We start from the raw sequence: 22,568 nt of genomic DNA on the forward strand, positions 1-22,568 counted from the left end.
TAAGGAAGTAGTAACTGTGCCTCCTTGTTGGTAGATGCCCAGCTCTACTAAACAGGATATTTCCACCTCAGTTTTTATCACAGAAGTGCATCAACATTTGCCCCCATCTCAAGATATTATTTTACGCAGAAACCTAAGTATAAAAGTAGCTCATATTGAAGCAAAAGAGGGAAAAGAAGAAAATGGATCTTTCAGTATTCCATTGGTGTATTATTCCATCCACTACAATACATGCAATTCAGATGCATATGAAAAGTAGGTGAGAAAAAAGAAGTGACATATCAGAAGTTATCTAACAAGACATCCTGTCTTTCCTTCATCTCTCCAGATGGCCAAACCACCTGACTACATTTTAAAAGCCACACACCAGATAAAAGTTTTAGGCTGCGCTTTCTGAGTCTGAAGTTTACTGCCTGTGAAGGTCAAACACAATGATGACCTGACCAGCAAGGATTTCCACAAGTTTGAAGCCTGAATGAAGAATTTGCCTCTGCAGGGTCTCGGGCCAGCAGCCTTCCATGTTAGTTCAACAACAGCCACACAATGTTTGGCCCACAAGAAGCTTAACTTTGACAGGGTTTATTAAAAGCTGTTTCCCCTTTCCTTCAGTGTTTGAGAAACACCTCATGGAAAATCTGCAGACAAGAGTCTCTCCCCTCAGGATGGAAGTGGGGCACATCCAGCCACTATTGCTCAGTGAAGCACATCTCCATCAAGTATAGTCATCTGTCCCTAAGATAAGCAAAGAGCTACTATTTCCATTGCTATTAACATTCTCCCCCTTTCAGAAAGGTTAAACTCCTACAGCACCATCCACCTAAGCAGGCTGTGTTCTAGCCAACTTACTTGTGCAAAGAGAACTACAAGGGCAGCATTGTCAGGGTAGTCCAAGTGCTTTGAGTAAAAGTGATGAAGAGCAGCAATGTCGTTCTGAATCAGCTCTCTCTTTTCATTGTCTAGTTTGTCAAGGTCTGTGGACAAAAAATACATTTCATTTCAGTAACAGGAAAACCCCTCCAGGTAGTCTTAGGTTAGAAGAGGCCCAGACTTTAACAGAAACCCCTGAGGGACAAGCCACTTGGAAGTACTGCAAGAAGTACCTGCTCTTCCACACACATAATGTTTCCTCTGCTAAAGCCACACGTGCGCCACAAGAACACAAAATCACAGAATCACAAGGTTGGAAGAGACCTTCAAGATCACCGAGTCCAGCACATGCCCAACATGAAGGATTAAAAAGCATTTTCTGACATCTTTAGGTTAGCAGATAATTGGATCCAGACTACTTTCTTGGGAGAAGGGTTGTAGTCTTTAAAGCACACTTGTGAACCCTAGCAAACAGCCCAGCAGCCCTGGCCCTCTGGAAGCCTTTCAGCTGGGGATAGCTGTCCTCAGCTGTCTGACACAACCTTACCAGCTACATGGTCCCAGCCACTGTGGCATGAGCTAACACTAAACATCACCCACCTGAAAGCATGCTTTCTATAATGAAACTTTCTCATACAGACCTATCCTTATCAGCACAAATCAGCCCAAACTGCTGCTAAGGCTGCTCATCCCTGCTGCTTTTAAAAGATGTGGTCTTTCCTAGCACAGAAGCCCCAACTATTTGTGGCCACACATGATAGGGATCCAGCAACAACACTGGGGCTGGCTACAGGTGTTTGCTTTGCAGCAAGAGGAGGATAACATGAGGGTGCCCAGGAATGCAATCCACCTGACCTATTCCAGGTACCTGCTTTAGGAGGTAGCAAACTGTGCCTTGAAGAGCCCATATCTCCATGGGCTGGGGGGTGACCACCAACAGAGATGTGTTCAGACATCTATTAATAGGAGACAGCAGGAACATCAGTGGAAATGGCACACCTGCCAATTGTATTTTATCATGGGTTTCTCCAGAAATTTACCCTCAGGCCCATGACAAGTTCTAGCCAAAGCCATGGCCACTCAACCTTTCCCTACCTGGTCCATGCAGAGTAAGCCAGATGATCCACCATATGCTCCTGGTACCCTCTCTCTACACTCAAGAGCAGAATGTTTGGAAGTTTTTTCCTAATCCACTCTCTCACAGTGGCAGTGTTACTAGTTCTCTCCTGCTCTCTCCAACTCAAAATAATAATGGAGAGAAAAGGCTGCACAACAGTCAGAGGAGAAAATTATTTGTAAGAGCAGATGTGAATATGGGGGAGTCACAAAAAACACTAAGGAAAATGAAATGGGACCATTTGATGAGAATGAAGACAAATCAGAAATAAGAAATTCTGAGCTTTCAACTGACAGCCAGGTGCCTTTTCCTGTCCTGTGTATGGTGCTGCAAAGCATAAGACAACTGATAAAGGTGTGCTAAGCAGTGAGGTGAGTCAAAAAGCAGCAGTAACAGGGGTGCTTGCTAACAAAACAAAGACTTCTAGAGGACAAGTGGGACACTGCAACAGAAAAAACCATTTCAGCCTTTTATCTCTCAAATTAATAAATTATTGAATACAAGCTACAATGCAGAAGAATACACAGAAACTTACCCATTCTCCTCAACCTCAATCCTGCCAACTTACCTGTAGAACTATCCTTGCCATAGGCAAAGTTAAATGTTGGCATTTTTCCCCCTTGTTCCCCCAGCTGTCTCAAAAGCAATGACAGGAGCTTTTGTTCAAGAAGCAAATAAGACTACTGTGCTTGGTTATTCTGCTACCTCAAGTCCTAGCAATGAGTACATTTATTCAGCATTTTGCAAAAGGTTTTGGAAGCCATCAGAGTGAGTAATGGAAATACACAACCCATTGCCTCTGTGTATATTATGCTCAGCACCAAGAAAAAAAAAAAAACAACAGACTAGTGAAAACTGTGCCAGGATGGGTATTAATGGTCAGTTTCTAACTCGGCCTTACTGGATGTAAACAGTAGCTTTCCAGTTAAAAGCAAGCCATTGCCTTATCTCCTTCTTTAGATTATTTTAGAGCATTTAGGACATGGAATCATATATAACATGTCAGATTTGACTGGCAGTGACAGATACTGAAGCACAGGCCAGAGGGTTCTGCAATTAGCCCCTTAGTCACTGTCACCAACAAGCAACTCTGCTGTCTCTGATTTTATGCCTCCTGGTAACAAATACCAGCTATTTTAATTTTGCAACATTACAATTCTCAAAAGACACTAGAACACCAGAGAAGCAAGAGATGGATGTATGCTATATAATTAACTCTGTCTAGGTTTTCATCCTTGTTTCACAGCTCCCTCAAACAGCCAAGGAAAAAAAAAGAAGAGCACTGCACTTTCAAAAAAATGAGGCACTACAATTCTCTTTGTTTACTCCTTTTCTCCAGCAGGAGCGGGATGTTCTGAAAGGTGTTGATGGAGGGGAGCCATGGGGAAACAAATCATTAATACAGTTAAGTCAAAACCTCTGTTTACCTGCAAGCCTTTTTTACTTACGTGATTCAAACTCTTTTACAGCAAGCAGCTTCTCTGACTGTGTTCTTTCAGGGTGAGTTTTCTAACAACAAGGGGAAAAAGAAAAAGAAATATTTTAATGTTTCACTTCAGCAGTTTTGTGTACTCATTCAGAATTTGGGAACTCCTACCTGTAAGACAAACCCAAATCCACAGTCAATTGAATTTATAAGAGTGGATGAACAGCAATGAGTTAAATTGACTGCCCTAACTAAGGGCATAGAAATAATCTCTCCACATCAAATTAGGCAGCCAAAGATGAACTCCTCTCAAATTTATATACATAAACTGAACAGTATTTTAAATATGTCATTTGCTTTGTTCTAGACACCCAGAAAGCTGCTAACAATAGCAAGCAGGCAGAAGACAGGCTTTGCTTTGAGGAAAGTGAATAAACTGACTGTTGACAGAGTTCAAAAGCAATGCTCCACTGTTGGCCTAAGGCCACTTCTTTGTAATCTTGGCCATTAAATATGGCTTTGCAGGTGGCCCAGCAGCTGAGGTTCAGGGACTATGGTTTGCATACTTAGCTTTTATATGACATGTAGGGTTCTCCCCCCTCCCTGTAAGCGATAAAAGCAGAAATTTACTCCAACAACTTTTTGTCATTAAATATTCGATTTTGTTTGTGGATCACCCCCAAATGGCACTTTAATTAAGTCACACACGTGTACATTCATGCACACACATCTACACACACAGCAAGGATGCAGCTACCTTCCCAGCAGGCCACCAAAATCCTCCCTACATACAGTATCCAGGTTGCCCTTGTCACATAAGCAGACAAAAATCTGCTTCAAAGAGGATTTGTTTTTGCAGAGAGAGTTTAGAGCTCTACAAAGATACACAGTACAATAACCTTGAAACTCATGAATCCCATCCCCTCCCTGTGAGCACTTGTGTTATCCTCAGTATCCATATAGTTAAGGAACACTGAAATGGAGGTTGACATTGCAATCTTCTTTCCTTATTCACAATATTCTTTTTTCAAACACCAAGGGTCTCTCTCAAACTCTGGTTTTCACCAGCTAACTCATAATCATAAATGTCTATACCTCAATACTTCAGTGGTGTTTTGACCCACAAATGTACTGGGAGTTACATGCTACACAATGCTAAGCAACTGTAGCTGAAAAATACTACAAGTGCTTAATAAAGGTATCAGTGCCTGCAGCCAGATAACTCCAGAAGCATTCCTTGGAATTAAACCCAAGTACCAAATCTTATTCTTCTTTCTCTTAATTAGTGTGGTCTTGGTGCTTGCCCACACGTGTAACCAAGATCTCAAATGTACCAGAACAGAGGCTGAAACACCAATGTGAAACCATCAGTAAGGATTTCCAGGCTCTGTTCAGCAGTACCTTGGCCACAGGTTACAGATGGACCATGCCGGCCCTGACCCTGCTGCAGTGGTCTGATGGTCAGTTCATTCAGCTGCTCGAGCTCTGTGTTACACCTCTCTGTACACAGGAAACTTGTGTGTGCGTGTGTGCTTTGCAGGGACAGTTACTGTCGGTCAGTTTTCATTTTCCTGCCTTCCCTGACACCACAGCAGGAGCAAACCTCCCAAGCCTCGCCTTCTGCTCACCTGTTTGGCAAGGATCCTTGCTGTTAGCCTCACAGTCTCTGAGGGATGCCAGTTCTGCCCAAAAGTGCACATGGAGGCGCATTCCAGTTTGTGCATTGGCCAGTCTTCCTTCTAAAAACAGAGAAAAAAAAATTTAAAAAGTGCCATGAAGATAAACTTATGAAAAAGGGGATGAAGCAAGTCCTGCCAGATCCTAGAGGTCAAGTGAAATGTGTTTCCTTTAAAAAATAAGGTGACGCTCACTAAATCGGAACAAAAGCTTGAGTCACATTTAAGGGGTACAGCTATCCTGCTTTTTTCAAACAAATTCACATGGGATGAGCTGAGGTCAGAACATCTTCATTTACTCAATGGAAAAAAAGTATTAAATGACAAAGAAGCAAACAGACAACATGATTTATAAATCACCAGTTCTTATTGTTCAGATCAAGCATGTGAGGATGTAGTAGGTCTGAGCTTGATGACTTTATTGCGTTCATTTCCATTTAATACTTTGGCCCCTCATTATGAGGTGACCCTGATGTAATCAGGAGTAATGTGTCTGAAGTCAATGGATTCACAATCACTAAGAATCATTTGACTGTAAGGTCAAACACAAACATTCTGATGGAATTATCAGATTTTTTTCCTTAAATGTTGAAGAATAAAAGTATAGCTAGACAATGAAAAAACACTAATACAGACAAACATTTTAGTTAAATGTATAGAATATAGTTTAGGTCATGTATACTATATTCCTAGCTCAACAGACAGTAACAACATACAGGAGTGATGGCACAAGGCACTCACTGGCTTTTGTCACTCTACAAGATTCACCCAAGGCCACAGAATGTTCCAAACAATAGCACAGAATCACATATTAACAGTCTGCACTAGCAGAGGCTGTCCTCAGACTGGATTAAATTTCATTGCATTAATTCATTTAAACATGGAAATATTCAAGCAATGAACAGTTATTTATTGCTATATCTCATCGCAAACACGCATTTATAGCACTATGTTAGAACAGACCTATAGTGTTCTATCTGCTTAGGGAGCATCAAATTTTGCTTTCATACCAGATTCAAACTGGTGGAAAACACTAGCAGAGGAAAAAAAGACTCACAACAAATCCCACAAATCTGTAAGTGAAAACTTGAAAATCTTTTAGCACCTTCCAGAATGTTCTCAAATCCCATTACTGTGATTCACTCAGTATGCAGACCCTGTGTTGGCCAACTCACCTCCAGTTTTTAGAAACCCACCAATATAGCCCATCACAGTGACCGAGTGGCACAGAAGGAGCAATTTCCCTCAGCTGCCTAACCACTAAAGGCAAGAGGTGTTTGAAACACCAGGGAGACACACTGGAGGCTGTCTGAAACATCTACACAGGACTGGAAGATATGCTACAGGTCTACAGGGAGATGGATTCTTTGTGGGAACTACATCGAGCACCCCAAAGCCAGAAACAGTCAGGGGAATCAGGACCCTCGGTGTCTCCTGCTGGTCAGCTTATTTACAGGTTTTCCAGATCAAAACAAAAGCCAAGATTACTAATTTCAGAGTTACTACACCAAAATTTCTTCCATTGAAAACAGTTATTTTAAGTCTCCTGGGCACAGAGAGCTTTAGGAGGTTATTCTGTTAGGAAAAGAAAGGTCAACACCTGCCCCAACCTTGGGTAGGATTTGAAGCAGTGCAACACTGCAAGGGTATTCAAATCCTCACAATGTCAACTTTGCTGTCCTTGATATCTCAGTATGGTACTTCCAAAAAAACCTACATACAGGCTGCTTGAAATAAGCTCCAGTGTAAATATTCTAAGAGGATGTGGCAATACAGACCAGAACCAAAATAGTATATTACACTGTAATCATGTCATGTGAAATTACACTCTCAACTCTCCTACAGCTGTCACACTACAAAATGCATCCCCAGAGAGACCCATTTCCTACATATGCCCCAAAACCTTTTCTGGAAAATTCCTGACAGTCTTTGCTTAGGAGTCTACAGGCTAAAGGCTAAAAAGAGACAGAGGGAAATCTCATCTCTCACCTCTTCTTGCTCACCCAGGACACCCATTAACTTTAGCATGATTGTTCAAAAAGTGAAGGCACTGAACCTGAAGCTTTTCAGGACTCTCATCCATACACACTCATTAAATAAACAGGAGAAATTACCTGATAAAACAAAAAAATCAGAATGCAAAATCACATGTCTGTCTCTAAGCAGTGTTGTTTTTTTTTTTTTTTAATCCATTTGTCCCTTTATTCTTTACACATTATTAATTAAAATCTTTCCCCAGGCAGAATCATACTGAGTTATATGAACTGGTAGGGAGGTTAAAGGGACAAGATATGGCTGAATTGTGCAAAATGAGATAAAAGCCTGAAACACCACAAAAAAAAAGAGAGTTCTGATGACTGAGTAATATCTGGGATAGAAACACCATGACAGCAGCTTTCCCTGCGATCACAGCAGGATTGTATTTTGCATTCTTTTCCACATTTTCCTTCAGGTAGTTTGAATTATAACAAGTAGCATTGTTCTAGCTGAATCCCTAATGCTACATTAATGATATTTTCTTCCTATTTTCATTACATCCACAATATTTTCCCCTTCATTTAGGAGTGACAACATTTTTGGAAGGGAAGTTCTTTAAAGCTTATGCCTTTTACATCAAAGCATGGGAACACTCCTCTTCACCAAGTTCTTCAAAAAGATTCTGCCATCCAGGACTACTGGATTGATTTCCAGAACACTGTCTTATACCTCACCATAGGAGAAAAACAAGTAACAAAATATTAAAAAAAAATAAAACTCACGTCCAAACAAATGTTCTCATACCTCCTTTTTCACATGGGCTTTTCGAATACTAAATAAAAACTCTGTTCTATTTCACTCAATTGAAAAGAAACACACATAAATACCAGAGAGAAATCATGGGCAAGCCAGTGCAGGGGTTAAGCTCACTTCTTCAAAATATTAAGGCCCAATTGTGATCAAATGACATCCAAATCCTTAACTGAATTTCAGTGAGGGAACTTCTGATGTCTGATATTAATTGGTAAAGTTCTCTAAGACAGCCTTTCAACAAGCAGTGAAGGTAGAAGTTTTATGTATCTTCACAGCCATCCTTCCCTATCATCATTTACCAAACACTGGGCTACAGAAGGTATTTGATTTTCATGGGTTAACATTTAACATGTTCACAGAGACATTTACCAAAGAAAAATACATTGGAAAACTTTCTGTAAAGGGGAACAGACACCCATTGCACTCTTGCAGTGTCAAAATCCTTGTGTGCAGAATCACTACAGCAAAAAATGTATTTTTTCTACATCTTAACAAAGGGGAGCAAGCAATTTCTACAAGTTCTCATTTAAAACACACCTGCTTAATGCTAATTACAGGTGTGCAACTACATTTTGAGGCTTACTAGCTGGTTAAAAATACCTGTTTCACTCACTCCAGCAATACCAACTACAGCAGCCTTTAATGTGATATGTAGTTGAGAAAAACCCATACATTATTTGTTCAAAATGTATTTCAAATGCCAAAAATCACCACAGAAACATCTCTTTCCACACACTGGCTAGCTGACCTCCACTCTCTTTGGGATAAATGATAACCATGTGTAGTAACAGCAAGAGGAGTTCCAGGAGCTGGTTCAAGTTCACCAGGTCCAAAGTTGCAACCCCGTAACTGTCTTAAAACATTTCTCTTCAGGGTGTTTCAGCAGCTAATTTCTAAAGAGAAAAAATGAGCACAGGTCTCTTCCCGCTTGACTAAAATTATTATAAGAAGTCAAGACCCGAACAGCTGCAGATGGGGGCTGAAAGCCACTATTATAATAACAGGCCTGTGCTCCAAGGAGGGGACACTGGAGAGTGGGATGGTGTGAATCTGCTCGAAATCACAATGCCTTTCAAAAGGAGACCTGGATTAGGGCTTGGAAAAAGAAAGACCCAGCAAACCCAGACTAGATTCATCCCACAAAACATAAAAAGCAGCAATGACAGGTAGTAAAGGCAATTTCCACTCTTATGTGCCCTGAATCCACACCTACACAAACATCCAGCTTAATATAGGCCAAACGTGGTTATCCATCCCAAAAGCAAAATAAGAGACCAAAATAGGAACATTAAGGATCTGTGCCAAAGCTTGTGTATGTGCATAGATTCACCCCTCACAGATCCACCTCTCCCCACAATGAGCAAGAATTCCTATGAATTGTGGTATAGGACATCTTTAAGTAAAGAGCAAGCTCAAAAGCTTTGAGTTCTGGGTTTTTATCCCAGTATGCCTCATGTGGTAAACATTTGTCTAACTGCATTGTATTGACTAACAAGGTACTAACCAACATATGAAATCATACCATGCCCTTGTTGGGTGCATAGAATTTTTAGCTGAACTGAGCAAAAAATATGGATTTACAGGGAAAAAATAACTTATAAAATAAAAATGAAATGAACAATACCATGACAGTTTTCAAGTACAGCCCTGGCCTTTTATGACTGTCACATGATGTCTCACATCCATGCAAGCAAAAGGGACACATTTCCTGTACATTCCAGTGTTACAAATTCAGTATCAAGGCACAGATATCCTTTTTAGCTTTTACAAAGAATTGCTGAACTGCTGAAAAGTGCCTTTGAACAAGACAGGGATAGAGATGCAATGCAGACTGTCTGTGTAGCACGTACAATCAGTGGAGACTGGTTTCTAGAGAATATTGTGCTTGAAGGTAATTTTGAAAGAATGTCAAAGAATTCAATCTCAGCAACATTCATAAATTTCATCAGACTGACTCAGAAGGGTCCAAAAGATGGAAGACAATGTTATATCAACTAGGGAATCAAAAGCCATATGTATACCACCAGCAAGAGTGAGGTGCTAGTACCTGTGCACGTCATACTACAGTTTAGACATCAACAAAATCTAAAAAAGGCCTTTATATTTAGAGCATCATACCATACACCAACAGGTGAGAAAGATTCTAATTCACTAACTTATCAGACAGACAAGCTTTTGCTGAGCATCAGCTTTAGCAGACTTAAGGATGTTCAGTTTGAGCAGTGCAGGTTTTTACTTGAGGAATATATTCCTCTAGAGAGAGAGAATTCTGACCACCAAAAAATAAAAAATTTAAAAATTAATCTAAAAAAAAAGAAATACATATACAAAACTTTACCAGGAAAAAAAAAAAAAAAGAAAATAAATCAATCCCTCCTTGCTTGTAAATATGAAAGTATAAACTTTGTCAAGGCTGGAAGTCAGAACACCGAGGGAGGGCCACTTCGTGATGAAAGCAAAGGACCATGGATGAGAAGAAATAAGTTCTACTTCCAACATAACATCTACTTGCTATTTTTCCCAGCACAAATTACTAAGCATTCCTACTTCAGAAAATCTTGCGCAGCTGTTTCATAAACCATTGTACATTTTATAAAGTAAGAGAAGAAACTCACAGTCTCAGATAAAAGCTGCTAAACAGCTGTTTTATTCAAGGATCTCCTCACCTTATCTAGTTAAAAGCATGTAAGAAATAATGACATGAGGAAATATTTCTTAGAAATAAGCATTTTTCATTAAGAAATCACAGGCTTTCTCTGCACTGTCTTTAAAGCTCATCCAGATTTCTCTCAAGACCCTTAAAGATGATCATACAGTAAGCTTTCACTTTGGAAATTCTATGAAGTACTGCAAATTTTGTAAAAAACACATTTCTGTTAAGCCTTTTGAGTTCTCCTGGTGCCTCAAAACCAAAAGGCTATTTGATTCACCCACAACTCACTAGGATTCTGTGGGGAAGCAGGAAGTTGGGGAGGTAATAGGCTTCTTTTGAAACTTGTGCAACAGGAGAATAAGAGACATCCTCGAAATAAAAGCAACAGCCATGTCCAAAGTGCCTGGGAACTGAGCAGCACAAATCATGACATCTTTGTCCAGGTAATGACAACAGAGACTATTTGGCATGGACCCATGCACCCAACAGCACGTTAACATGTGGGACAAGGTTTGGATTATTTATAGCTAACACACAGTTGCATGCCAGACCTTGGGACACTCAAATCCTTCATATGCATTGTTCCATACTCTATGCCCAGCACCACAGACCCTGCATAGCTCACGTTATTCAACCAGCAACCCAGCTGAGTTTTTCCACACAGAAACTGGATAATTCTTCCCCATCAAGCTGAGGGCCCAAAAAGGCGAGATACTAATATTCTACTACTCTCTTTTTTTTCTCTTTTTTTTTTTTTAAGATGCTTATTCTAATATGAATTAAAATCCAAGTTAAAACTGCATGCAAATGTCTTGGATGTCTTTGTATTACTCTACTTTAGTGTGCACTTATATTCTACATCCAGGGGCCTTTAAAAAAAACAAAAAGAATAAAAGTTGCCACAGTGAGTGAGTAAGTGAGAAAGCCTGATAAGTTTCAAATGGTTATGACTGCCATCAGCTGTGGTAGTCTCAATACTCAAAATATTTCAAATATTCAAAAAAAAATCCTGAAAGAAAAGTCTCTCTTTCTCTCCTAAGATGGCTATTTAGTGATTTGATTTTTTTTTTCCATTAGACACAGCATCTCTTACGAGTTTAGTGAGCTAATGCTAAATTACCTGGTCTGTCCTTAAAGGAAGAAGTAATACAGATATAATTAGTGGGTTGACAGGCAGCTCTAATCAAAGTCTCAGTAGTACCAAGCCCTGAAGCTACCGATCTTGAAAGATTCATGCAGACCTTGTCAAAATCCTGTAATTGTCCAATGCACAACTCTATGGTCAGTATCTGTGGGATGCTGGAACTGACTGGACTGCTATTAACCACAGCTACAATTAGAACATATCAATTCCACACAAAAAAAAAATTGGAGTTCTGCCACCCCCACCCTCCTTCCCCCAACCCTCACAAATTGCAGGACCGTACCTGACATTCCACATTGCAATAAAAGGCCTGTTTGCATCTTCCACACTTGGACAATCCTTCTTTCCTTAAAAAGAAAACAGAAGTTATTCTGTTCTAGAAACATGAATGAAATAAAACTGTATACTGGATCACTCTTTGCACACTAATTTGCATTTCACAATGAAAACAGTATTGGACTTTCAAAAAAACATTTTTCCAAGCAACTCTCATTATGCAAAAGCACTCTGCTTTCTTTATAAATTGCTGGGTTTGGAAACATGTTACTCTATGCTAGTTGACAGACAGCATCATTTTTTGCCACTATATGAAGCACAGTGAGTTAAACTTCTTGTGTTTTGAAAACTTTAAAACTGCTCTGTGTACTTGTTCACCAATATTAACCATTTGGCTCTGCTATGACAACTCTACTGCTTCTTTGGTTAAGGAATGCATGACCTTTGTTGAGTAAGTGCCTCCAAAAGCCAAGAAAAAATACTGCATTATTAAATATATTGTTTGATCTCCTGTCACCTGAGATCTCCTTACTGTCCCACCCTGTCTGCTCTGGTATCTGTGTATTCTGAGCAGACCTAAGGCTCACACTGTCCTTTTCATATTTGTATATACCCCATCAGAGGGAACTGCCACGAGGAAGGTCCTTTTCTGCTCTAAAGTGCATGTGTTGCAACAGATCCCACCAAAAATAGAACATGTGTTACCCAACAAGTGACATTTTGGTATGACAGCAATAGGGATCTCTCAGCAGTATTGAATGCTTTTAAAATGTCTGCACACCCTCCCTGGTGTAAGTAGAAAAAAAAAAATTAAAAAATAGCCTTACACTGAGGTAAGCTCACTGGAGTAAATCAGGGGTGACGGACCTCATATGATGTGATAGTGTACAACATTTTGGTGGTCACTGGTATTTAGAGCCCATAAAACCCAGCAAGTCTGGCGTCCTCTGATTGTATTTGCAAAGCACACAAGGTGCAACATGAGCGAGCCGGGCTAACATCATGACTCCCCTCGCTGACATTACAACCTCTTATTTAAAGTAACAACCACTATCTCATGCAAATACAATGTTACGGCCTCGTTTTGCCCATGTTACCACAAAAGTTTTCAGGACGACTTCTCCAAGTTTCCCTTCCCACGGCTGGTGTGGAGCCCACAACGTCCCTGCTAGGGCTCTTTGCGAGTTCAACCAGCAGAGTTTGGAATCTCATACGTGCTTGTTCAGCGCTAATGTAACAGTCACAGACACAGAACACATGTCTGAGCACTGGCGGATCACTTTACATCACCGAGACATCGTTCCTCTTAGTGGCACTTCATCACCCTGGTGTGAAATAAGTTTCAGATTACCCCACTAGCTGCTGTCCTGCTGCAGTCAGTGTGTTCCTTGATCGCTGTGCTCCTCCAGAGCTCCAAAGGAGAAGACTGCATGGTAACAAGCAGCTGCTCCGAAGATAACTAAAAGCTATTCCATGAGATAACAATTATCCTTATAGTATTACTTCATATCAGTGAAGTATAGAAGTGTTCCCCAATCCTTTGGCAGACAAATCTGAATATGATAAAGAAAACCAGACAGCTTCTCTGGCACAAGGAAATTTGTGAGCTAAAGAGCTAAGAAAAGCTAAAGAGCTAAAAAAAACCTAAAACCAAACACAACACTTCAATGCAAACCTTACAGGCTGGGAAAAGGTGTAAAGGAGGTGAGGAAAATCACCTCAGCTGTACCCTTCTTCAAATTAATGGAATTCGCCTCACCAGCTTCACTAGGATCTATATTAGGTGCTCATATGCAAAGAGAGGGGTGAATCAAGTTGACCAAGTCATAAGTAGATAAGGTAACGAGGAAAGAAAAATGATGTATGGATAAAAATAGCACAATTGCAACAGTTGTTTTTTTTTTTTTTTTTTACTGAGGCAACTACTAACATTTGCTCTGAGTTATAACCAGGTAAGCACCTAATTCCTCAGTAAGCTGTCAGAAGCCACAAAAGTACTACATCTTCTAAAAATACGATATGGTGTGACGTGCCAGTGTCATATCCATGCTGAATTTGCTAACTCTAATACACCTTTTAATACACCCTGCAGCAGCTCATATTTGGAGGCTTGAGGCAAACACTTGAATACCTCCCCTTCAGGCAGGTGAGGAGGCAGCTGCAGAGGCCCCGGCAAACTCGAGCCCCTCGCATCCCTCCAGCTCCAAGGAATCCCGAAGCACCCAGGAGCACGCAGCACTCCAGTCCCAGCGTTCCCAGCCATGCGTCAAACAAGCTCTTGCATTGCCTGCGCTCCGCCCCAGTAAAAGTAGTTTGCAGACTAAGGTTTCAGACAGAGGTAATATACAAGTATTTCTGTGTATTTCAATACGGATATATACATTTCATTCATAGATATTCCATCCGCACTAGAGAATGTGAAGTGTGAATTAGGCGATTGCAGACCCTTTCTCCCTTACCACACCTTCATTAAAACCAGCGAACACGAAGTTACTACATAACTAGACGGATCAATGAAACTTCCTGCGGGAGGATGGTTACGCACGTGTCTACGTGACCGCCAGAGCACGGGAAGAGCAGATTTTTTTTTTTTTCCTTTTCCTTTCTCTTTCCTGAGCTGCTGAGCAGGGAAAACCAGCTTTAAACCTCCACGCTGCCACAGCACCACGAGCCGAGGAGGGGGAAAGTTCTGCAGCCGCCCCGCAGAAGCCGCGGCCGCCGGGCGCCGCCCGGGCCCTACCTGGCGAAGCAGCCGTCGCAGTGGCTGCCGCGCTCGCTGACGGTCAGCACGGCCACGTAGGCCGGGCAGCTGAGCAGCAGCTCGCCCACGGCGAAGCGCCGCCGCGCCCGCAGCCCCCGGCCCTTGCCGGCGCTGGCGAACCTCTCCAGGCCGCCCAGCTGCGGCGCCGCCTCCGAGCGCATCCCGGCCGCGGAGAGGGCAGGGGAGCCCGGCGGGCTCCAGCGCTGCTCTCGGGAGCCCGGGGCCGCCGCCGCGCCACCGCCCGCCCGCCGCGGGAAGCGCCTCCTCCGGGCGGCGCGGGCTCCGCCGGCGGCTGCGCACCGGGAGCTGCTGCCCGCCGAGGCCTGCCCGCAGCTCAGCCCCGGCCCCCAGCCCTGCCCGCGGCCCCGAGCCCTGCCCGCGGCCCCCAGCCCTGCCCGCGGCCCCGAGCCCTGCCCGGCCCGCGGACACGCTGCCCGCCCGCTCCGCGCTGGCCTCGGGAGGGGCTGCCCACGCCATCCTGTGTGCGGTGGAAGCATGCCCCAGACCCACCCGGATCACGGGCAGCGAGGGCACCGGGGCAGGGGCTCTCCCGCTGGCCTCGCAGCCCTCTCGTTAATGCTAGCACCTAATACAGCTCCCGGTGAAGTCAGTGAAGGGAGTTCCATTCACTTGAAGAAAGGTACAACTGAGGTGATTTTGCTCTCTTCTTTCACACCGGTGTCTTTTCCCAGCCTCTAAGATTCACGTTGAGCTGTTGGTTTTTGTTTTGGTTTTTTAATTTTTTTTTTTTTTTTTTTTTTTTTTTTTTTTTTTTTTTTACTTATGTGCCTAACCACAAATTTTCTTGTGCCATAGGAAGTGGCTGGTTTTGTTTTATCACATTTGGAAGATTACTGTCTGCCAAAGGACCAAGAAACACTTCCATGCTCCATTGCTATGCAGTAATATTGTGAATATCATAGTTATCTCAGGGAATAGCTTTTAAGTGTCTTCAGAAGCAGCTGCTTGTTATCCATGCAAGCTTCTTTGGAGCTCTAGAGGAACACAGTGAGCAAGGAATATACTGATTGCATGAGCAGAATAGTTAGTGGGGTAATCTGAAACTTATTTCACACCAAGGTGATGAAGTGCCATTGAGAGGAGCAGCAAGGCCTCCCAGATCAAGGCCCCTCTGTCATGAGCAGGTTTGCAGTTCAGGTCACAGGGAGCTCAGGTGTTGTGGCCTCCTGGATAGATAACAAGGGCAAGGAGAGAACGTGGCAAGCCCAGCTTCTGCCTGCAGGTTAATTGACAGCCCCAGACATGGTCAGGTGTGAGCCAGGTCCCAGGGGCAGCAGGAGACAAGGTGGGTGGGAGTCCCCAGGGAAGCTAGACAGGAAAATTAAGGCATAGTTGTGCCCTCAGGGCCCTAACAATACACTATCCCATATAACTAGTTAATATCCAATTGCATATCTTTAACTTCTCTGATATTGTCATCCATCATAACATGATGACATTAGTGGATCCTGCAAAAATAATGTATCTTTCTGGACCAGCATTATTTGAATTAGTTAAAACATCACTGTTTTCACAAGGAAAGACTGAGCAATGAAAATAGGTTCAGTCCTTGAAAAACATCCTATTTCCCTCAACAACTGAGCTAGATGTTGATCACGACCCACTGTAGAGCTGCAGGGATGGAATTAGGGTATCCAGTTGAAGTAATAAGAGCAGTATCTAACCAAGTACCTCATCTAGTGCATGAGGACTGCCATTTACATCCCAGTTCAGTGTAGATTGAGGATGTCAAACTCAAAGGCCTGGAGTCTTAATTATAGACTATTTTAGATCTAAGTGTATTTTAAAATAGTGATTGATAATGTACACACTTTAAGAATGAATTAACATTAATTGGGAAACTGCCCTTATGGTCAATCCAGTTTGATTAATTTGTAGATCCATTATAGTTAGACAAATAGAGTCACAACTCCTAAATCCATCTACTCTGACTTCTTACACTGCACAAGCTAGTAAATTCCTTGAACTAATTCCTGCTCAAAATAGAGGAAAACTTATAGGAAATAACTAGTCTTGATTTTAAAATTTTCTTAGTAAATGGTTTTGCAAAAAAAAAAGAAAAAAACAAAACTAGTAAACACGTATACTTTATTTTCACCTTTAAAATGCCCAGTTGTTTCTTCAGCTGCTGAATTGTGTATTGTGTGTTATTTTGAAATAATCTCAGCTTTTTTTTCTCTCTACATCAGTAAAATGAAACGGTTGAGCACTTGCTTCTGAAATCTGAAAATAGCGTGATATATTCCAGTAGCAAAATCCTGGTCACACTGACAGTGTGAAATCAGTGACAAATTCCTACATTTTTTCCGGAAGTCACCATTTAATTTATGTTTCAAATTATGCTGTGTTCAAATAAAACAAGTCAAATCTATGATCTTGATCACTCAACTCGATAATCTTGAAGGTGTTTCCCAACCTTAATGATTCTCTGATGTTCATTATCAATCACTTCTAAACAATAACTTGGGCTTCTCTAACATTGTGTGGATTCACTGATGAGAAGGTTGTGAGAATGTGTCTTCTGGGGGGAACCAGCTGGAATGATGGCAAATGTTATCACACTTGTTTCACATTGTCACCCTTGTAAAACAGCTGACAATTTGATTATGCCTCAGGTAATGAGGAAAAATTCAAATTTCAGTAGGTCTCTTTTTTAATAAAGAGTCATTTAGTTTTAAAAACAAAAATAATAATTTACTAAATAGGCTTTATTACACCCTGAAAGATATTGCTTTCCAAAAGATAATGCATGGATTTATTCACAAGAGTGAAATTCAGCACCGGCCTGCAGTCCCATTCAAACCCTCCAGGAGAAATTCAACCAGCTGCCTGCATAGCTTTTAGGTTCTTTTGGATGTTTCAAAAATAAAACTGGTTTGATAAGTTATTAATGAAAACAGTTTGGTGACTACTTTGTTAGAGTATTTATCCCATCCCGTTTTCTGTATTTATAAAAAACTGTAAATAAAACATATTCTTTTGGATTTCCCTATTTTATCTGTGTTTTCATACCATGTTCATCAGAAAATCTGAACGGGGGTTTTTATGAATCAATATGAATGCCTAAATAAATAATGGTTTATTGCAAAACACAGACTTAGTAATCAATTCATGAAGACTCTCAAGGCTTTAACCATATAAATATGCATGCAAAAGCTGAATGAACAGTCAACACCAGAGAGTTTTCTGCAACCAGAAAAAGACTGGAGTCTTTTTCTCTCCATGGTTCACAAGATGAGTGGAGAAGTCACTGCAGAATGTGTTGAGGACCTGGCAAGATTGGGTGACAAAATACTTTGCTAAATTATACCTTACATCTGCAGAGACTTGTACTTCTCATATCTTCTGACTTTTTTTAACTTCTGTTGTGTCTGCTTTAAATAAGAAAGATGATGGCTCATGAAAGAATGTGAAGTAGGGTGTAGGTTTAAGAAAGTCACAGAACAAAGTGTCATGCCGGGTCTTTGAATTTCTTAAAATTAAAGAGTCTTTAGAAGCAGAGCTGTTCACCTTCACTCACAACCTTGGAGCTGCTCTATGGAAAACCTTCTATGTTTGACAGGAAAAGATCCATCCCTCTTAGTCACTTTTAGTTAGGCTTAATCACTTAATCTTCCAGAAACGGTACCGCCGAACCACAGCCTGCTCTCTCCAGGAGCGGCTGCATGCCCTGTGCCCAGAGCTGTCTTTTTGTGTTATGTGTCACTGCAGACTTTAGCCAGAAAGGTTCTGAACTTGGAAAGGGAGCAGGGAGTCACTGGCTAAGACACAGGGCCCCGAGCAAACTGGGAGCGGGCTAGGAATAAACAATAAAATCAGCTACAGGGTAGGTACAAGAAATAATCATAGGCCAGCAGCCTATGGGGAGAGAAAGGACAGAGGAAACGGTATATAACCTTTTCTATATTTAATGCAATTACATCCAGAGAGATCTGGTATAGTAACCTTGTCCTTTTTATCCTTTGTTTTTTGATTTTCTTTTTTTCCTCTGAACCTTTTGGTACCATCCGCTGCTTTCAGCTCACCAGTACAGGTACTCACAACAGGGGCAGCTGGAAGCACATCGCACACTGCAGTATAAGTAACAAAAACTCAGCATAAGCTGGTTTAATAGGTTTTGTGGGTAGATTTCATGGCTTGTCCTAAACTCGGTCCTGCTGTAACTAGGCAGCTGTTTCTGGTATCTTTGCAAATTATGGGAGTTTGGGTTCAGATTTGCACCTTTTTAGCAGGTGAGTGCATTATTCAATGAGAACTAGAGATTAAGTGTAATGCATGTAAAAACTCAACAGGAGCTGGGAAATGCTGTCTTTCAAAGAAAAGTGCAGTTGATCACTTTTAGGAAATAAACTGCAAGGTGGGAGGGAGTTCAGGGATGGCAGTGAGTTCAGAATTCAGTGGGGGCTGCAAGGATGGTGTGTCACCGATGCATCTCTAGGCAGATGTGCTCCCAGCCCTGGAGGGGCCTGGGTGTGACATTCAAAATCTGTCCTCATGTTATCTTCTACATCTGTGCCACTAATTGTTGACATGTTGACAGTGTTGACATTGCCGACTACTGAAACACAAACAAAAATACTCTAGAGATGCCATGGTTCTGTTGATAGTCAGAACTTTGTTCCCAGTCAAAGAGGATTGGTGGAAGTGGAGAAAATGGGCAACCCTATGAAGATGTCGGACTTCTCTTTAGAAACATTGTTACGTTAAAGACACAGAGATCTAGAAAGATCTAATTTTTTTTTTCATTAAAAGAACAAACTCCTCACTGCCCTCACCTATCAGGTTTTATCAGTATTAACATCCCTACTGCAAGTGCAGAACTAGAAGAAGTAAAGACTCAAGTTTCTGCCTAATATATGAAAGTGATTTTCCTTGATTAAACATATTGTAATCCACTCATTTGAAGTTTACAAGCATTTTTAATATGTCATTATAGAAAGCCTGTACACAAATTTCCAAAGACAAAAAGTGACAGCAGCACAAATGTGGTTTCAGGAACATACCATGATGACAGAGCTGGATGACTGTGGGGAACAGGCAAGGGCAGCAGTTAGGTGTGAATGTGACACTCAACACTCAGATGCTTGCAGTTCACAATTTGCTTTTATCAGAATCAGCAACCTCACAACTGCCTTTCTGTGTTAACTCCAGCCTGCCCCTGGCAGACCTGCATTAACCTTTGCTTATGGAGCCACGGCAGGACTCAAGCAAATAAAAAAACATGTTATGTCAAATTCTCTATTGGTGTAAATTAACATCTCTCCACTGACTTTGAAGGAGTGGCACCTGCTTGCTCAAGTTGAGGATCTTACCCGGTGCTACTGTAGCATCATTACGTTGTCACATTCTTCCCCTGCCTCTCCTTTTGTTGTCTAGCTACAACTTTTCTGAGTTGAAGACTAGAGAAGGGTCTTTGATCCTCTGATAACTCCTTGAGGCTCCCTAGGATAATTGGCCAGGACACTTTCTGAATTATCCAGGGTCATTTTATCTTGCCCTTTTACTTGGAGAGGGATTACAAGCAAGAGAAAAATCTTGGAGCCTTGATAGATGCAGATGACCCACACAAATGCTGCCGTGTGTAGTAGGTCAGGCACCCCTCCTGACATGAGGGACACCCCATTGCCACCAGGCTGTATTTAACCTATCCTGCTACTGATGTGGAAACAGAAGCCCTTCAGGGTGACCTGGGCCCTAAGAGTGCCTAACTCTTTTTTCCAAGCACACTGGGGGTGCTGAAAAAAGAAAGTATGTGAGCTGCTTTTTTGCTGATGGAGCTATTTACTCACTTCAACCAAGCAATATCTCCATATTCTATAAAGTTCTCACAGTAAGGAATTTTCTTCAGCTCTAACAATGAGTTTTGCAGCTATTCTTTAAACCTCTGGGGTTTTTTCAGCATTGTGAAATATACAATCACTGAAAATGTGAAGTATTTCAGTAGCCACACCAATGCTATATAAAGATGTAACATCACATCTGTGTACATATTGGTTACTTTTCTATTTGTTTTTGCAAAGATTGCATTAGCAGTACAATCAACAGTAATTTATACTTAACTCAGCTACAAAAATGCTCAAATGCTATGCCTAAGACTGACCCTTTCCCAGCCATGCTAAAAATATCTGTGATGACATCCCAGAGATAAAACATTTTTGAGATTTGCTGCTTAATAAAAGCATTGTTCTGCTAGGGAATATTTCACCAGGGCTGTAGCGTATTTTTTTAAAAATCAGAATGTTTTGCAAAATTAAATCAAATGCCTTACAAATGTCTCAGTATATCACACTGAAGCAGTTAGCTTTTTAACCAAATTTGTAATCTAATCAGGTTTGTCTGACAAGACCTATTTTCCATAAAACTATGCTGACTGGCATTAATTACTTCCTGTCCTTTCATTCTTTATCAGTTGAATCCCATATCCTATCATTTTGCTCCCCCCTCACCTCCTCTCCAGTATGAAGTTGGGTTCACTGGCTTGTATTCACCAAGGTCGTCATGTTCGTCCTTGCTGAATACTGGCAAAACATCAGTCTTCTTCCAGTCTTCTGGAATTTCTGTGTTATTTCAAGACCCATTAAAAATTAACATGTGGAAGGAAGAATGTCCTCCCCCAACTATTTGAGACTCCTCAGGTGCAAGTTATCTGGGCCTGATGAATTACAGGTTTTTATCACAAGTAGATAGTTAACATCCTATTTGGTTACTAATGGACTGAAAAAGGCTTTGGCTGCCCGATATGATACTGCTGCTATCCTGCTTTTTCCAAATCAAGGAGAGACATATTTATTGGATATGGCTTTCTACATTATTAATGATTTTACCACCTTCATCTAGTTCCTGGCAAATTCCATTGCTGGGATTTCTTCGGTGTATAATATACTTCACATACTCCCTTTATTTTTCCCTGCTGGATATACAGATATCTTAATCTTCAGTGTCCTGCATGTCATAATTTTCCTTTCTCTTCCTTTTTGCTGCAAACCACTCCTTCTCCTTCTAATCTCTTCTCCAACAAAATGAAGTAACAGCAGGAAGGAGGGAGAACTGTATGTTGTTCTTACCTTCTTCCCTTACTGTCCTGGTTTAATTTCATGAATGAAAACAACAAAAAAAAAAAAAAAAAGCATTGAGTGGATGGATTCTGGAAACTAAAGAGCCTTCTTTGAATATACCAGCTCCCTCTTACAGGGTATGATGCCCTGTTGTCTGAGGATCCTGTCTTTCAGGAGGCTAATTCATGTCCACATTGTGGGTGTTTTCCCTGTCAACCACCTCTTCTGATTTTCCTTCTGTGCCTGCTTTTCTTCATGGACAGAAGCAGAGAACACATAGATTTTGCTGAGACAAGAGCCACCATCCATCATCAGATGGCAGGTACTTTTACTTCTTGAAAGTTGAAACCTGGTCCAGCAGAGTATTAAATACTGTAGAGGGAAACTGTGGTGAGAAGTATCACTCCAGCAGAAGCTGGAAGGCCTCCAGATGTATTCATACAGAAATGTGGTTCTCTCCCACCTCTGCATTAAGTGCCAGAGTGGATTTGAAAATTAAATCAAATATAAAGTATTTTTATTACAATCAATGGCTTTGGGAATTCTCATTACTCGAAACTTTTTTTTTTTTCGGTGGTTATTTAGCTTGTGTGGCATCCACTAAGCAGATGGGAGAAAAAAAATGTAGTCAAGACTTGGGAGTTCTGCTCTGGGCCTGGGCTAGTGAGGCTTTGGCCCATGGACAGCACTCTTAATTTTTGGTGTTTGCTCAATGTTTATGGAATAATGTGTCCCTGAATCTACTAATGCAGCCCCAGTGATGCTGGTTCCAAAGGGCAGAG

At 41.3% G+C, this 22,568-nt stretch overlaps 1 protein-coding gene across 2 annotated transcripts in view; it reads right to left on the bottom strand.

Annotated features, from left to right (window-relative positions):
* The window catches only part of SMYD2 (SET and MYND domain containing 2), a 28,236-nt gene extending 13,280 nt beyond the window's left edge, over window positions 1-14,956 (bottom strand). Inside the window, exons 1-5 of one of the 2 annotated variants that reach the window (XM_068185699.1) lie at window positions 14,690-14,956; window positions 11,957-12,020; window positions 5,039-5,149; window positions 3,433-3,493; window positions 847-971 (exon numbers count right to left, since the gene is read on the bottom strand). In XM_068185699.1, coding sequence (XP_068041800.1) covers window positions 847-971; window positions 3,433-3,493; window positions 5,039-5,149; window positions 11,957-12,020; window positions 14,690-14,871 — 543 coding nt within the window. In that variant the 5' untranslated portion in view covers window positions 14,872-14,956. Of the gene's footprint in view, window positions 1-846; window positions 972-3,432; window positions 3,494-5,038; window positions 5,150-7,075; window positions 7,130-11,956; window positions 12,021-14,689 lie in introns of those variants that run through there. The other variant, XM_068185700.1, reaches the window with a different exon arrangement.
* Between the last annotated feature and the right edge of the window lie 7,612 nt (window positions 14,957-22,568).

Source organism: Anomalospiza imberbis, chromosome 3, assembly GCF_031753505.1.
Source record: "Anomalospiza imberbis isolate Cuckoo-Finch-1a 21T00152 chromosome 3, ASM3175350v1, whole genome shotgun sequence".
NCBI classification, from domain to species: Eukaryota; Metazoa; Chordata; class Aves; order Passeriformes; family Viduidae; genus Anomalospiza; species Anomalospiza imberbis.